Source organism: Manacus candei, unplaced genomic scaffold (genome assembly GCF_025592945.1).
Source record: "Manacus candei isolate 608988 ecotype Guabito, Panama unplaced genomic scaffold, ASM2559294v1 h1tg000093l, whole genome shotgun sequence".
NCBI classification, from domain to species: domain Eukaryota; kingdom Metazoa; phylum Chordata; class Aves; order Passeriformes; family Pipridae; genus Manacus; species Manacus candei.
This window is the reverse complement of record NW_026138141.1, coordinates 1578154-1596665: the sequence shown is the minus strand read 5'-3', so window position 1 is coordinate 1596665 and position 18512 is coordinate 1578154. Positions and strand designations below refer to the sequence as shown.

The following is an 18512-nucleotide window of genomic DNA, read 5'->3' as shown; positions in this document are numbered from 1 at the left end:
CATACAGAAAAGATTTGAGAAATAAAAGACTACCACAGCCCCGAAGAGGAAATCAGGGAAGAACAGCTAAATATACAGACTTTAAGCTTAGTAGTGACTAAAGTAGGATATGCATCTATAAAATTTTAGAGGGTACAGGTCAACTTTCAAGCAAAACTAGAAAAAGAGGAAGAATTTCAGAAAGATGAAAAAAGTAGGACTATGCAAAAGGCTCTCCATAAAAGCATTAGACTTCTCCTATCAGACTTTTTTACAGATTAATTACAACAATCCTAGAATATATGCCTGGGCATTCCCAGCTCCAGCCACTGTAGGGACTTGTACATCATTTCTGGCTGCTACAGGAAAGTAGTAAGATTACACAGCAAGGCCAAAAAGGAATTTTCCATTTAATTTCCAAGAAAGTCTAGTTGTCGTTAGTTATGCATACAAGAGGATGCTCTGACAAAGTATCTCCCCCATGCACAGAGAGGCAGTTCTACAATGTGCATAAAAAGATAATGGGATGCTGATCTGTGAGACACACACAGGCCAGCTAAGGACAGTAACTCAGCAGCGACAATGTCAAGACCACTTTTTCACCTGCTTTCTCATTTACTAATTGTTCCTCAAATTAAAAGGTTACTTTTATTTTACATAGGAAGTGAGCTCTGGTCTGCGTAATAACACAATTGCTTTTAAGTAAGCATACATGTATTTTAATCATCAGATAATCAGTAATCCACATTCTGTGGTTACTGTAAGACAAGTTTACCTGGGACATGTTTCTGATCAGCTGCTCGAAGTCATCACTAGAGGACTTTCCATTAATCTGAGGAGTAATGGATCTCATTGATGCTTCTAGCACATTAGCTGGGCTGCCATTCTGCTGAGCCAACAAATATGACTCATTAAGTGGCAAGGACCCCATGTTCACACCATGATGGAGAAGCTGAGGGAATTCATCAGTGGAATGTATGGAGGGTGCAATATTTACCTGTAAAAGATTGATGGCAACACAGATTTATAGACACAGCAAAAATCTCCTGCCTACATAAAAGCATCATAGTAAGTCAATTGATTGTTAAATGTACCTGAAATACCAATTTGCAATTTCAAAAAGACATTTTAAAAAGAAAAATTACCTTTGATATTTATAATCAATGTAAAGTTGTGAACTACCAGCATAAAACACAGAAATTGACAAGAACAATTTAAAATTGCCTAAAATTAATTTGTTCCTATCATCTTGAAGTATTCCATCACAGTGGTAGATGTAAACAAGTATTACCAAACTTTTTCTACAGTAACAGTATTAAAAAAAAACAAAACAAAACCCAAACAAATGTATCACTTATTTTACAAGAAAAAAATAAAGTATGTGTATATTAATGAAAAAAAGAAAGAAACCTCACCAGCTACATAGAAGACAAATTTCACTGGTCATGGTTTCTGCATCACAATGCACTACCAATGTGACTATCTACATGAGCTAGAATTAAATACAAAATTACTGAACAAGTCTAAAACCACCAGGCTGCTCTGAAAATCAAAACTGTACCTTTACACAGACAGACTTGACAATACCATTCTCTTAGAACAGAAAAGAAAATGAGAAATTTCTCCATTTTGCCCAGCCATAGTAAACTACCTCTTTTCAAGCAGGTCTCTGCCAACAAATGTAATGAATGGCTGCTGGCGATACAAAGCTCACCTGAGAGATGAGCAGAAACCCTCATTTGGCTGTTGTCCCGCTTGCCTGTTGACTGTCAACACGAACCATTTTACTCCACATAGATTTGCCGCATACTTGCCTGGCACACTAACCACAGTACTGAAGTTTCAAATACTTTTCATAGTTTTACAGTGCAAATTCGCTAGCATTCTGTACCACAATACAGAAGACTAGGGTTCCCCTTCCTTAAAGTCATATTTTTAAACTTCATGTATCAACAAAAATTTCAGAATTGTAAATATATTCTAAAATGTCTACTGCACCAGTCTCAACTGCTTAAGCATGTTACTTCTATTAGGTTTATCATATCATTCTCCCAACAGTCCAGTCATTAAAAGGTCAATATTGCTCTCCGTCACACAATTCCATCTCATCTGGGTACTTTAGGAAAATGCAATAAAACAAATGTCTTTAGCTGAACAACTTATGTGCCTGGGAAGACCTTCAAGTTAAAATAAAAATACTATAAGACAGCAATGGGAAAAAGCAGTTCTTAGCCTGCTCTGCTATAAAAAACTTTTAAGAGGAAAATCTGGATGTCTGGAATTCAGATATTTCCATAACATATTGATTATGTTCTGTCATCTGAGTATTTGTGAGCAGTCAATTGGGTTATGTTACAAATAAATCATAATACCTAAAAAATGTGCGCGTATGCACTTTTTTAACCACATACATTCATGTCAACAAGCACATAAGGCACAGGTAGACAAGCCTTGTTTCACAACATCCAGAGACATAATCAAATTCTACCCTTCTGTGAATACAAAATTTCTCCTTATATTATATGAACAGATTTGAAACTAGTGAAGCCTATGACATACTGCATTTCTCACCTGCATGAGGCCATATGATAGGTTAATTCAATTCCACCTTCCAAATGTCCTCCATTTCAATGTATAAAAGTATATACCTGAACTTGGTCAAATATGAGCTTTATTTCTTGTTCTCCTCCACCTTCAAATCTTCTTGTAGATCCTGCTATTATAGTTCTTCCCACATAAAAATTGTCATGAGTGAAATTATCAATCCTAAAAGTATTTAACATCTAACACCACTGCAATTAACCAGTCTTAACTGTTTCTGTGTAACATTTTTACATTTCTACAATCCTACAATAGTGCTAAAAGCAAGACTTAAGTCTGTGTACAGAAAGCTAGAACCCCTTCTGCTTTACAAAGAAAGAGCCATGCAGGCAAAAAAGGACAGAAACAGAATTTTAAGCTGCAGAAGCTGACTGTAGTTGCAGACCCACTGCTCTAAGTTTATTCCATGTTACCAAACGGTGTGAAGAATGCTAACATAGAGACAATACCACCAGCTTGTGAAATCTGGATAAAAAGTCTATATCATTTCTGCCTCTAGAGTACTCCTTTACACAAAAATGTGCAGGGAGCAAGTTGCATTAGAAAAATCATGAAATGCACAAGAAGATATGTCAAGCCACAGTAATTCAAAATTATGACAATTTTAGAATAGCGTGAATGACACAAGAGGTGTTTACATCGTGATACAGTTTTTTTTTCTAATATACAATCAGACTTCCTGTAAAAACAGCAAGGGAAAAAATGGAACTACACATCAAAAATAAAAGGTTACAGAGAACAACACGTTGCCCTTACAATGAACTGTATTTTATGCCTTATCTGAATCTAAGACACTTCTTGTACCACTCAATATCCCATATAGGACAACCTTCAGTATGCAGAGGGACCTCTGGGCCCATCCTGTATTATGATCTATATATGTTCTCCTAGTACTACTTAACAGTGGATTGATTGCTTTAGGAGGTCATTTCACTGTTTGCAATGTTCCAACAGCAGATATGATGGGCACTTTAACTTCCACCTGAACATCTGCCCAGTATCACCATATTCTTCTCTATTTAAGTTTGAAGGAGTTCTTCAATTAAGATATGACAATGTCCTTAGGGATTTATGGTTTTCTCTCTGGTAGAGAACTTGGACATTCCCATGCTAAAACAGAATCAGCTCCAGGCCAACTAATTTTTAAGTTTTACATTGTATTTTCATTGACCAAATCCTGTTCAAACTGGCAATATAGTGCTCACCTTCTCAGTTTGAAATTTCATCCCTTCTCCATACTTGTATGAGCTGGGACATCACTGTAAGCACACAGGAATCGACTGACCTCTCCCACTCCTTCCACCTTTCGAAGCACAAGATGGTAGTTGTTCATGCTTTTCTAAGACATTGTCCATAACTAAGTAATAACTCCCTTATTCTGAAGACAATGGATGGTTTTTATTTGCTTGATGGTTAAGATATCAACTGAGAAGAAGTGTTGCACACTATATATAACAGGAAAAGGAAAAAATAACCCTCCAATCCACACTAGCTTAACTAGAACTTTAAAAGCTTCCCCTCAAAACTTCAGTACAACAGCACAGTTACAACACAGTATTGAACACAACCATATCAGGAGCAACTGAGAGCAACATCTAATTTTCATCACACCTTTTTTTAAACATGGCTACATGTTCAATGAAGGATGTGCTTAGCACAGGAAGCCAATCCCATGTGAAGTGCTGTCTGACTTCTGAAAATCCAAGAAAAAAATCTTAAACTGTTAACAGAGGGAAGTTGTGTGCATGTGTATGTTCAAAAAACTCACAAGTCACAATGCCTCCTCTTCTGAAACACACATGGTTACACTTTAAAAACCATAAAAAACATTTATAACGACAGTTATAATGGTACTTAAGGTATAAATTCAGAATCCCCAGACAAATCATAAGCAGAAACGTGAGGACCACTCTCTTCCCTGACCCTCCTGAAATCCAGGCTTATAGCATGAAGAAGTTCAGAAGAACTGGTGTATATTCTTGCTAACGACAGAAGTATATGACATTCCAGGGGCAGCAAATCTTAAAATTATGGTGCTCTTGTGGTTGCATGAAATATTTTTCGTAACTTCTAAATTGCACTACTTTGCAGTAATAAATTCACCATAATTCCATCAAGAAATAGCTTTACAGCACTGTGATTGCATAAGTACCCTATGACAGAATATTGCTATGTTTTATAAACTGGCTTATGTCATTTTCCTTGATTGGCTTTCTCTGAACTGTACATAGAAATTCCAATGTGGACATAATTTGCATAAGACTAAAAGAAAAATTCATAAATACCACCGAGTATGATAAAATTTATGTTAGTCACACAGATAGATGCTAAATACAATCAAGTACTGCTTACATGCAGTTGCTCAAAATATTTTTTTAACAGTGTATCAACATTTAAAGCAATGTCCTCAACATTTCTAAGTCTCAGCTTGGACGAGAACAAATTTTTAGTGTTTCTGTGCCCCAGCCATTGAGCACCGGCCCTTGAACACTCCAAGAAGCACAGGGCAGTATTTCACCTGACTGCAAGAATCCTCAACAGCAAAAAGGTCAGCTGCAACAGCGATGCACCGGAAGACAGGAAGCGAAGCGCAAGGCAAAGGCTGCTTGAGCCCAGCACTGCGAGGTGCCCCTGGCCCTACAGAGAAAGCCTCCAAGCTCCCAGAACAGGCAGTGGCACCAGCACCCCTCTGATGACCGCACCTTTACGACTCCATCCTCAGGGTGCATGAAGCAGATCCCAAACTAGCATTTCTCATGAGCACTTCATTTCCAAACACTGAGCTAAAAGGTTGTTAGTGAACAGGGAAGAATGTGAACCAAACATCTCCAGCTGTGCAAACACAGCAAGTGTTTACAGGCAATACGAGAAGACAAAATTTATCACTTCTTCCCTAAGTCCTCTCTAGCACTGACACCCAGCTATCCCAGCCACTACTGTGAAGGAAAAACTATTGTCAAACTCAAGTAAAACAAAAAATCTGAGGAATGCAGCTCAGCCAAGGGAGGGTTATTTTGCTCTGGCAGAGCCCTGACTGGAATGGAAGGGGGGTGGGGGGACGTGGGGGAAGAAGAGGAGGTGGATGAGGGGAAGACAAAAAGGAAAGGAAAAGAAGCAGAAGAGGAATGCTAGCATGGTCTGAGTATTTTCTTTAAAATATTTTATAAAGAAAATAAATATTATTGAAAAGTTTAAAACATCACAATCTCTGCCTTGTTTTTCTGTTGCTTCCTTATCTTTAAACAACTAGACGGTTCTTTAACATGAGAAAACAAGCATTCACTGAAGAATAAAGGACAGAAGAAGATAGCAAAAAAACTATTTCCTTCAGTGCTCCCCAGCTCAAGTGACTAGTAAAGTCAAAACAGTAATTCTTAAAAAAAAAAACAACCCTTTGCTGTGCCTTGACTTTTCCACTTCAGTTCTTAACTTCACAATGACAGTTTTGCAGTGCAAACAAATCCTGCTTGTTAGTTTAAGAAAGGAAAAAAACCCAAACAACTTTTAACAATAAGCAGCAAAGCATCAGATTTGCTGACTTTAGCATCATGATTCCCCAACATTCAGAAAAAGCAACATACACTCAGTCCACACACTGCACAAACAGAAGGCAGGGCTTTCACTATCATCCCTATGCCTTCCAGACACAGTGCCTCAAGCCAGGAATACATCCTACCCTCAAATTTATTGAGGCCACTACAGGCCCACAATGAAGTCTCACTGGGTGACCTGCTTCTGCTGGGATACTTGCAGGGAATTCGTATGACTTAGAAAGTAAATTGCTATTCTGGCTTCTCTGCTCCCACCCCCTCTTTCAATCTCTACTATCCTAAAAGATGGCCTTCTGATAATTTTGCAATAGTCTCATAGCTCTTTAAAAACTGATTAAAAATACAGGAGCAGCTTAAATAGACTGTCACACTTCACTTTAGGAAACAAATCCCCATTCAACTATCATTGTAGCTCATCATTAAACATAAAAAAAAATTCACCATTCTAATCTCAGCTGGGTAGAGACCGCAACATCGCGTCATTGCACAGCTCAGCACCATGTCATCCCGACTCAAACACAGCTCTGACCACAACTGCTTGGGAAAAAACTTGTCTCCTTCCTCAATCTGGCATGGCTTGGCCAAAAAGCCTGGTCACTATTCACATGGTTTGCAGTTTTCTTTTATTCGTAGTTTAAGAGTTTCAAAAGCACAGTACCCTGTCAGTCACAAAAAGGGTGTCCTCAAAAATTAGCCTTTGAAAATACCAAGAAGTACAATTTTTTTTAACATTGATGCCTATTTCATGCTTTTATCCTTTGTCCTGTTTCAGTATGTTTTGTAAATATTTAAATAACACCAAGAAAAAACAGACAATCTCATGTTATATTACTGGGAAGAAATGATTCTACAGAGAAAATACAGGATGAAGAGCTGATACAAATCTAAGAATTCTGGAAATATACATTTACTTGTGTAAATGTTTGTATAACCGCCTATCAAAAAGGGAAGTCACATCCAAGTAGCTTCCTTGTTACAGGATACATATCCTTGTACCAGGATACGTACCATGCAACATGCGCAGGCCACTAAAGTTACTGCACAAATAAACCTGCAGAGTCAGGACAGATGGTAAAATTATTACTTGCTTTTTACAAAATATATGTTTTAAATTACCCATACGTAGTATCATTTTCTAATTTAGGCAACTGTATTTAAAAAGATAACCATCCTTTAATTTCACAGTGAATGTCCGGAAGTGAAAATTTAATTTGTCTTTTCACCAAACTCCCATTAACGTTTCAGGCACACTTTCATTTCTCACTTTGTGTTCCCAGGGTCTGCACCACATAATTCACACAATTTCTGAATGTCACTGTTAAATTCTCATTTTCAAACAGGAGAGCAAACAAACCTTCAGGACAGGGTTTTTTCCTAGATTTTTTTTTAATCGCTCCAATATCATCGATTGTCTAAATATGACATAGGCAAAATCTGAAAAACATGGTGATGAATGCAGCACTGTGGACACCATTCTAATTTATTTCTTGCCTGTGCAAAACAGCATTAGGATGATCGACAAGAAACAATAAAGGGCCATATTGTGCTCTTCTGCCACACAGTTGAAGTAGTGTGAAGACTGTGAGGAATCCTCACCACCACAGTCCGGGCAGAGACCAGACGTGGCTCCACACTGATGATAAGGTTCATGTGCAGGGTCTGCATTCTCCCACTTCAGCATTTCTGCATACCAGACAGAGCTGCCCATCTTGTGGGAGTCAAGAGGAACAACTATTTGCAGATACACAGTTGAGTCCTAATTCAATTACTGGACTAATTTTTATATTTTACAAGTTCTTATTCTGCTGACAAAAAAATTACAGTAACAATAAATAAGTCAATATAGCCATTATAGCCAACCTTTTTCTCACTCTCATTGAAAACATGCAGAAAAGTAACACTTTTACTTAGTACCCTGAGCAAGCAAAAAGGAGGTTTCTCTTTGATCTTTTATTCCTATAACAAGAAAAAATAACATCCCCATGTCCTTCTGAAATCAACATTCCACAGCCTCCCTTTTACACTATCATTTTAGCAGGGTAAGACACAAGAGGGCAATAAGAGGCTCCTAGGATAAAAGTCCTAAGACCTCATAGAAAGAATTCTCCTTTTGAATGGCAGAGACAAAATGCATTGTGTCAACCCTGCACCCGAAATCACCATTTCCCTACCCTGCACATTGTAAGTAATGAGCATATACCTAAAAATCACATATACAAACTATGGGTCTCAACAAAGCCCAGAAAAGTCAATGGGGTATGTCCCCATCAGTTCCCTGAACCTTTGCATCAGATTTTTAGTTTAAGCTATTTTATTTCACTGTTCAACCAGTAGACACACTTTTGCACCACCTTAGCAATTTTTCCCTTGCACCTGGCAAGGCTGCTTTTCCTACCTGATCTCTCAGTTGTTGAACAGAAGTCTGAAGGTTCAGAATTTGATTAAAGAGAGGACTCTGCAGTACTGATTTTAATAAGTTGAGTTTCTCCTCGTTTGCAATGTCACCTCGATTCCGAAGTTTTGCCTGTAAGCGATCCATGGCCTGGAGGGCCCGATGGGTATCTGTAGCGATAATTATTTCTAGTCAGTAGCAGTCTAGAAACAGCCATATACAAGCAGGTAACAGGTTTAAATATAACTCTCTTTACTGTTCAAACTACAGAGGACTTGAATGGTTCAGTTCTCAACAAAAATCCCAGTCCAAACATGTCTAATGAAGCAGGAAGTCAGAGGCAGAGTACAAAACAGAAGCCAATAAAAATCACATTTTTGTACACCAAGAACTGGTTTACAAAAGTGAAAGAGCTTTCATTAAAATTCAGTTACAGGAACTGTGGCTACAAACTATTGTAAATAAATAGTGACATAAAGAGTCATTTTCATGTCTTTCAGGCAAAGATTAAAACAACCAAATGAAGACAACAGGCTAAAAATTAAATACACTACACAAATGATGGTACACCTTCTGTTTTCAAATACAAAACCCCAAACACAACACAAATTTTTAATCAGAAGAGATAATTTTCTCAAAATCTCTCTCAGCAATTTATACCAATGACCCAAATCTATCTACGCAGTTGATTTGGCCCCAAAAATACTGTGATACAAATGAAGAAAATTACCAATTGTTTCCAACATCTTTTTTTCTTCTCAGCTTCTATTTCAGCGTTGGTAAGAGATAGAAAATATATCCCTGAAAAATAACAGAAAGGGAAAAAAAGTCACATTTATAGAAGTGTTAAGCTCTGATGGAGAAGAAAAAAGCTTGACTTTCGAAAACAAGAAACATCAAAATAACAATCCACAAAAAACATATCTCCATGGATAATTAAAATAACCTCAAAGGTGACTATATTCTGAGTTACTCTGGTGCTTAAAACCTGCCTGAAAATTGCTTTAGGAATGTACTTTGTCATATTTTCCTTTCCATATCAATGCTGCTGTCTGCATACTGCTGCACAACCTCTCCTGCAATGCTTTAAACAGAAGCTATTAATCATCGCTGTCACTGATATTTTACAGTTTCATTGCTTTCCTTTTCAGTGATTCACAAAAGACATTCCCTGCGGGATCGGTTTTCAAGCTCTATGTTGACAATTTCAGGTGCACCAGCCACAGCACATTTTTAAGCAATCTTTTTTAAAGAAAAGTCACATAAATCACAAAGTCTTCATGCTGAAGACCTGTAAGAGTCTCACATTATAGCCTCCACCATTAATACGTCTTGGAATTGAGACTCTGATCTGGATGATGGCTGACTTTTCACCAGTGTGCGTTTTCAGGCAGGAAATTCCATGCTGAGAGGAAGAAATTTGGAAATTGCTTTGTTGATTCTTTTTGTTGCTTTTGGGCGTTGTTTGGGGGTTTTTTTTCCACAGTATATCTCCAATTGCTCTGAAATTTGTAGCGATAGAACATGTTTGACGAGATGGATAGCTGAGGAGAAGTGAGGAGGTCAAGCATCATTGCAGGTATATGAACTCATAATCTTATCCTTCAAAATCGTGCTTTTGTTTTCTTTATAATAGGAAAACCATTATAGCATCCCAACTGGAATCTGGAGAGCTTAAAAATATGCAGAACTGCGATCTCTAAGCACTCAGGAAAAGAGATTTTTTTCTTGAAACTCTGGAGAAAAAGAGAAATGGGAATGATATTGGCAGATTTCTGGGTAAGCTAGCCTACCAGGACCATTAGTTATGGAACCTGATTGTCAATCCTATACTATTTAGAGTTTATGCAGAAAAAACAAACTGAGTGGGTTTAAAATGGTCTCAAGTTCCATCAACGTGACTTCCCTAGTTTTGATATACCAGAAGCTTTGTATCAATTTTATTCATGGAATCACAGAATCATAGACTGGTTAGGGTTGGAAAGAACCTTAGAGATCATCTTGTTCCAAGCCCTCTGCCACGGGTAGGGAACCTTGCACTAGACCTGGCTAGTCAGAGCTCCATCCAGCCTGGTCTTGAACACTTCCAGCAATGGGAGCATTCAGAACTTCTCTGAAGATTGCTTTTGAATTTGCCAATACATTGGTATAGAATCAGGACAACATACCACTTAGCGACAAACATTCAAATCCCTTAAACCTGATTTTGTCAAAGTAATCTTATTCCATGATCCAATAGAATCCAATAGAATATCAGTAACAAATAAAAATAAGCCTTTATGAATTTGTTTTCTCACTTGGCAAGGGAAATCCCAGCACATGACTGCCAGATCTCAAAACCTGAAAGTGTCTTGTTTTTTCACCCTGTCACTCTATAAAACAAGACAAAATTAAGTCTATTTTATATGGAAAGGGCTGGATGAGATTATTTAAATATTATGAAGGAAGCTGGCTTCCCCAAATCTTAATCAACCAAAGCTCATTTTTAGATTAACAAACTACTGTCACTTCTATTCAGAGTCCCTATTTACAAGTTTACATTTATGTCACATTCATAAGTGTCTTTCTCAGTGGCGATACCAATCAAAGCAGTTCTTTCCTGTTTCACTGTTCCAGTTCTTTCTCTATAGCTATTCTTGGGGCTCTGTAGCAGATCCAACCACAAAAGTGTGTAAAAAAATAGATATCGAGTATTTTTCAGTCATTTTAGTGCCATGATCCTGTTTATCACAGCACTATACACACAAGCACATAGCATTATATGTTCAACAGATGAAACTACTCAGGAAAAATAAAGGGTTACTGTTCTGCTTCAGCTCCACAAGAACCTCAAGAAGAGATGCAGCTGTAAAATGTCCCTGTCTTTTGGAATAGCCGGATATTGCTTTATACTATAACTCTATTTGTCAAAAATCTCATTCTTGCCATGCAGTGAAAGGCATATTTTACTAGCGACAGCAGAGAAGGTCACCACTGTGTTCAGGTAACCCTGAAGGTATGAACTCTGATGACTTATAGTGAAAGATTTCCAAAAGCAGACTCAAGTCCTAAACATACTCTACAGATTGAGATGATGGTATCTAATTTGCAATGAAAAGAAGTCCTTAGCTCTGCTAATACACTCATTACCTACTTTCTCTTTACCTCATGCTTTAGAGAGAGAAATTAATACTGCTCCAGCGCTACGCTAGCATCAGCAAATCCATTTTTAACTCTCAGTTTATTTGTGTTTACATTAGCAGGAAATCCCTCCCCAGATGGCCAGTTTAATGCTTTTGTTGACTACAGCAGTAAGCATGAGCAAGACAAAAATTGTTGTCAGGATGTTTTCCCTCAGGACACCTCTGAGGCAGATGCAATGTGCTGAGGAACACCAGCGTTTCTACACATTGCAGGCCCAGATGACCCCTGTTCTCTCTGCCTGCACTCTGAAATGGCAAAAACCCACATGACTGTGCTCCTGCTGTGCCACATCCATGCTAACAAGTGGGATCTGTCAGCACCGGCTTAGTGGCACATTAACATATTGAAAGTACAGGAGAAGCAACCACACATCTGTCCAAAATGCACCACTGAAACACATCCATAAGCAACACCACCCACTGCAGGCTGCCCCGGCCTTTAAACCAACTTTTGCTTCTAGGTATTCTAGAAATAATGTGCTAGGGAGAAGTAGAGAGGCATGCATGATGACTTGCTGACAGGTGTAAGTCTATCATTTGCTATGGTGAATATTTTTATAATGCCATCACAGACTTCTACATGTACAATGGGAAGATTTGTTCTGATTTTCTCATTTTGCAAACTCCTGGCAATTTGTATCACAGGAACCTGAAGCCAAAACTAGCCTTTCTATACATCATACCATACTGCTCATGCCTCAAAGAGCTTACTAGCTTAACTCAAAGTAGATTTAACTATTTTTGTATTTCAGTGTTAAAGTTCATTAATCTCTTCACAGTAATAAGGACACAGACTGTCTGAGTTAGACTTTTTTGATTGGCAACTCAAAGAAATGCTGCTAAGGAAATAGCAAGTTAAATTTACTTTCAAGTTTTAAAGGCACAGATACTTGAAAGTTATGACTTAAAAAAAAAAAAGCAAATAAAAAACCCTCTCCACCTTCTATTTTTCCTTCTGTTTTAGAACACTAAAGTAGGAAACACAAGGAATTTTAGACAGGCACGTGGTGACAAACATGGTCTTCTCTCTAAGTATAAATGAAAATTAAAAATGCTCCCTTTCAAACTTGCACTTTGGAAATTTGACTCTTCACATGCTAAGAAACAAAAATGTGTTATATACACATTTCTCTACTCTCTATGGTACCCTTCTTTGATAAGGTTGCTTGCCAGAAAACAGTTGGTATGTGGCAGCTCTGGTTTCCTTCTGTCCACTTCTGTAATGCTAAAATCCACAGGTGGTAGAACTTAAAAAAAACAACCTGAAATTTATTTGATCACCTCCTTTCCACTGCAGCCACACAAGACACTTAGCTAAACAGACAAAAGATTCAAGAGAAAAGAGAAAGACCTTTTTCCAGTGATTATTCTTTCACACCTGATCATTTAGTTTCTACAAAGAAACCTACTCTGTTTCATTGATAGATACTCCATCTACTATTTCACAAAGTCATTTCAGATAATACCCTGGAAACTAATGCTCATAGCAGTGGATTACCAAACATGCAATGCCAAAGATAGAAAACACAGTAATAGGCTTTGCCCTGTAGCTCCTGCATTACTTGAAGTGCTCTGAGCGTACAGAGGAAATGCCTATCTTAAGAGTGATCTCTGGGCCCAAACTTTGACATGAGATTAAAATTAAATCTGTTTCAATTAAGCAGTATGGTAACCACAACATGCATTTAATAGCTGTTAAAAAAGAGTATTTCATAACTTCTAATCTAAATTTCAACACTTGGGTCTGGTTTTGTGTGTGCTAGAGATATCATTTAACATTTGATTTTTATCCCATGTCATTTCCCTCCCATATTTTCTGGCTATCACTCAAACAGGCATATTGTGTTAGCACTGCATGGTGCAGGAAAGGAAACCAAAACATGCAGGAAGTGGAAGATGTTAATTACTGCTAAACCTTCTGCTTTGCCTTCAGATTCCAAGAGCTCTTCCATTTTGCCCAGTTACATCCTGCACACTGGCTACTAAGCCCAGGAAGAAAACTAAGGTGGATCTCAGATTCTCTGGGGGTAGACTTGTCAAAATAAATGCAGTAGAAACTATTCAGGGTAAATTGAAAAATCTCATGTTTTCTGTGTATTTTTCTACTGTCACAAAGGCAATTTTACTCTTGCATACAGTGCTTTCTTAAGCACACTGAGAAAGCGTATGGAAATAAATGCAAGAGAACAGTGACCAACAGGGAAAACATGATAAACAAAAACAATAAGTGGAAAGGAAGAAAGAAGGGGAAAAAAGGCTAGCCTACCATTTTACTGACAGGACATGCGCTGGCCAAATTAACATCAACCACTCAGTTTCATCAGCCAAGAGACCCTAGACTGCTAGCTTCTGAATGACAAAAGAGAGAACTGATTCAAATCAAGGATTTAATACAAGCAAAATTAATGTGCACTGTTCCACAAGGAACAAAGCAGATTTCCACTGGCTATCTGGAATGTAACAGGTAAGCAAGAGAAGCCTGACATTTACATTTAAAAGCTATGCTAATGAAAATTGTTCTGAAACATTCAAAGTAGAAATAAAAAGGCAGTATTCACACAGCCTATATTAAGACTCTAAGAAGTCTGAAAAGATGTTACTAGCCTCTAGAATTTAGCAAAATGCTGGATGTATCAAAAATATGTAGAGATGTAATGGCTCTGTATGTTAGAGAAAAGTTCTGTTATAGAGTTGAACAGCTTTATGTATTTTGAAGCAACTATGAAAACAGAATTTTGAACATTCAACTATTTTTAACCTTCTGTATACAATACATTAATGTATTAAAGAAACTTAAAATCCTTTTTGATGAACTGGCAGTCTGTTCACTGTGTATAATTAATAATGTTCTGTAACACTGGAAGGAGACCTATATCAGCATAATATAAAATATCCATGTTAACTGACATGCAAGTGATAATTGCAACTGGAAAATTGGCTTAAACTATCCATAATGCTTTCACCTACTGATAAACCTGTCTGATATAGCATATTTAAAAGTGATTTGCATAGAGTATTGCAAAAACGACAACATAGTAGGTGGAGTGTTTCTAGTGGGGTTTTGGTGGCTTTTTTGGTTAATGAAACAAACATACCATCTGTTTACAAAAAGGTATTTTTTCAGTAAATATTTAAATTGAGAACAGTTGGAATCCTTTCTTCTAACTTCTGAAGTACATAAGCTTCAGAAACTAAAAAGCAAGTTTTTGGTATATGTTGAATATATGGGACACAACAGACACTGAATTAACAAAACATAGGCATGATTAATATTGCCTCTTTATGTTTTCAGCATAGGCAATTGATTACTGTATTCACTAAATTCAGTTAAACCTGATGAAGCATAGTTCCTGCAGCAGTTGTACCTCTTAATGTATACTGCATCCTTCACAGAGGTGACAACAGCATACATAAATGAATAAATACAAAGCTTCACTGAACAGTTGCCAGTAAGCTTCAACAAAGAGTCATTATTTTCCTTACAAACTGAAAAGGGAAATTTCTCATTGTATACTGCGACAATAACAAGCAAGTTATACAGAAAATCACGACACTGTATAACAAGACCACTGTGCAAGAGGTCTCAGATGCAAGGACAAGGTTTGAAAAGTCTACGAAAGAAATACTTCAAAAGTAGCACATTTTTGTACTGACTTGTTGGGAATGCCAATAAAACTGTCCTTAGCAATGATGATACAGTATACAGTACCAGCATAGCACTGTATTGGCTTAAATTGCTTCATCAGGATGCTTAAATACAAAGCTAATCAGAAAATTTATTGGATGCTCTTCACAGAATGTAAACTTTCTTACAGGAAACATGGAGAAGACGATTTTAAAGGTCTTTAAAATGGTTCTCAGTACAGTGATCAAAGTGCTACTTGTTAAAACAGAACCATCTACAGTGATCTGGGTGACTGAGAAGCCGCACGGCATTTCTCGCTGAAGAATTCACAGACAAAGGGCCAGGAAGAATATAAAGATCATCAATTAGTATGTAAGTAGTGCAGTTCTCTCTTGCCTGATGCTGATACTGATCTAACTTTCCTAGTGTAAAGAGGAGAGAGTGTATCCAGTTCCTGATGAAAAAGCTTCTTCAAAGCACTAAGGAAACAATTAGAAGCACAAGAGCTAATCAGCAAATGTTACATGCATGTTACTGTTAACTAGATACAGAGAGATAAAAAATATGCATACTAGAAATGCATAGCAATTCCGGAAAAAAAAAAAGTTGATGTTCTCTGTGTTAAAAAATGTTGCTTATTAAGGTCGATATGTCCTTAGATATTTTCAATCTGCATTCTTTTCCTCTAATGTTACAACTACTTTCAATTTCCAAGGAAGCCTCAAGTAACATTCCTAAAAAATACTTTACCACTTTCCCCTGTTCCAGTTTAGATTCCTCCCTCCCAACGAGTTGCTGTTATCTTGGAAAACGGAGTAGTTATATGAGAATCACAGGGCATCGCACAATAGAACTTCCGCAACTGCAGAATTCAAACCCTTCCGCCTGATTACGGTAAATCACTGCTCTGCTCCAGAGACACACTTCTGATACCATTTCTGGCACCAAAGCCGGTAAGGACGTTTTCTATTCAACAGTTTACAATAAAAAACCCCACCTTCTGCACGCGTTAAGAAGTAAAAATATAACGGGACGCGGCAGTGTTATAAAAGCAAAAGACAGGGAAAAGGAAACAAAAATAAAACCACAGCATTCTTCAGCCAAGTGGTAAATCAAGCCTGTTAAATGCGGTACACGGAGTTCAAAAGGTCGGCTTTGTGAGAGTTTTTCTTTTGCTCCCTTTCTTCCTACAACTATTTCCACTAACATATGGAGGTGCTGGCAGCAAGGGGGAATACCATACGAGGAACGAACCACCCCGAAAAGCAGACCCTTTCCTTTGCGCATCCAGACGTATCAAAGGGCACGACTGCGGGCGGCTCCTCGCCGCTCCGCTTCCACTCCGCCAAACCCGTCACGTTTAAAGGCGTACCCGGGGAGCTGCTGGAGCGCCGCAGCGGGGTCCGGACCCGCGGAAGCGCCGACACCACCACGGCAACAGGTACCGACCCCGAGCACCCGCGGCCGCCGCCCCGCCCCGAGCCCAAGGACAGCGCCGGTCTCGCCCGGGCCTCCGGTCCGGCTCTGGCTCCGAGCGAGGCTGAACGCCGCCGACCGCAGGCACTGGCCGAGGGCCGCTCGCGGGTCAATAGCAGCGGCGGCAGATGAGGAGACCCTCCCAGGCAGGAAACACCGGCGGGGCTTGAAAACGGGGGGCGGGCGCGGGCAGCAGGGCTCCCTGCAGATGCTGGGGGAGGCTCGGCTTTTGTTTATGTGAGGACGTGTCCCCGTCAGGCCGCTGGAGCCCGCGGACCGCCCGCCGCCGCAGGCCGGAGCCCCGGCCCAGCGCGGCCCTCAGCGCCGCTCCCGCTGCCCGCCGACGGCCCGGGGCGGGAGGGACGGGACACAGCAACAGGCTCAGCGACCCCCGCGGCTCCACGGCCTCTCTCCTCCTCCAGCCATTCCCCTCCCCGGCAAAACCCAGGGGACCAACAGAACAATAATAAATAAAACTTCGCGAGACAAATGCATTTTAAAATGCCGCTCAAACTCCAGCGACATGGCGGGGCCCTCCCCGGCCCGCATCCCCTCAGGACGACGCGGGCGGGCTCAGCCCCCTCTCCGCCACCCGGCCCGGCGCCCCGCTTACCCCCGCGGCTCGGCGGCACCGCCGCCCGGCCCTGGTCTCCGCCCTTCCCGCCCCCGAGTAGCGGCGCCGAGCGATCCGCGCCGCGGGGGCAGCGCGCTCGGGCACGCCCCGCCGGCCTGAAACCTAATCCTGCGCCGCCGCCCCCCCGCCCGCGGGTCTCCCCGGGGAACGGCTGGAGCGCCCGCCCGCCTGCAGCGCCAAGCGGGACAGCGGCAGCACCACCGCGACGGATGGCGGGGGCAACCAGGGGATGGCGGGGGTATCCAGGGGATGGCGGGGGTATCCAGGGGATGGCGGGGGTATCCAGGGGATGGCGGTGCACGCTCGAGGGCTGCCCGGCCCGCTCCCTCCCGGCCTGTCGCTTCGCGGTCCTTCCCGCAAAGTTTGCCTCCCCACGGCTGCCGGAGGGTACGCCGTGCCGGGGGTGACACCGGGGAGCCGGGCTGCCCGGGTTTACCTCGCCGGCTCGCCCGTGAAGTGAAGGTAGCGGCGGGCTCGCCGCTGCCTCTCCCCGCTGGGGCCGTGTCGCCTGCGGCCGGGCGTCCGCCCAGCCACTGGCTGTGCCCCTTCTGCTTCAACAAGATGAGCCGGGGCTGAAAAATGGGAAATATTTGCAAATGTTAAATAGAAAAAAAAAAATTAAAAAAAGAAGCGAAGACCAAGAAACAACACATGATGAAGTTGATGAAGTCAGACAAAATGATTAATGAGGTCACAGAGTTACTGAAGGGATGATTTTTTCCTCGATCCAGCAGCTGGTTAGTGTCTTAACTAAAAGTAAAGAAGATGCTGTGTGCCCTTCACATATATATGTTCTAAGAATAAAGCACATAATGCAGGAGTGTTTGCAGGGACCACACAAACGTAAGTTCAGATAAAAGTGGAATTATTTTGCTGTTTGTTAACTTTGCTTCTCCCAGGAAATGTTATCAGTCATGGTCTCCCTTTTTCTTTTACAGAAGATAATTCTTTGGTGTAGATTCACTCCAGCGGCTCCATCGAGGTAACCCCCCTCAGAGAGAGATGGACCGCACTGTTCTGCCAGGCATGTTGACCCTGGCTCTTTAGAAGCTCCGTGTACTCTTTATCTGCT

At 40.3% G+C, this 18512-nt stretch overlaps 1 protein-coding gene across 11 annotated transcripts in view; it reads right to left on the bottom strand.

Moving 5' to 3' along the window:
- The window catches only part of MPDZ (multiple PDZ domain crumbs cell polarity complex component), a 117943-nt gene extending 100321 nt beyond the window's left edge, over positions 1-17622 (bottom strand). For 5 of the 11 annotated variants that reach the window (XM_051768170.1, XM_051768171.1, XM_051768174.1 and 2 more), the window contains exons 1-4: positions 17420-17621; positions 9254-9324; positions 8527-8693; positions 755-976 (exon numbers count right to left, since the gene is read on the bottom strand). In XM_051768170.1, the coding sequence (XP_051624130.1) occupies positions 755-976; positions 8527-8693; positions 9254-9269 (405 nt within the window). In that variant the 5' untranslated portion in view covers positions 9270-9324; positions 17420-17621. Of the gene's footprint in view, positions 1-754; positions 977-8526; positions 8694-9253; positions 9325-17419 lie in introns of all 11 variants that reach the window. The other 6 variants (XM_051768176.1, XM_051768178.1, XM_051768177.1 and 3 more) reach the window with 2 other exon arrangements.
- Between the last annotated feature and the right edge of the window lie 890 nt (positions 17623-18512).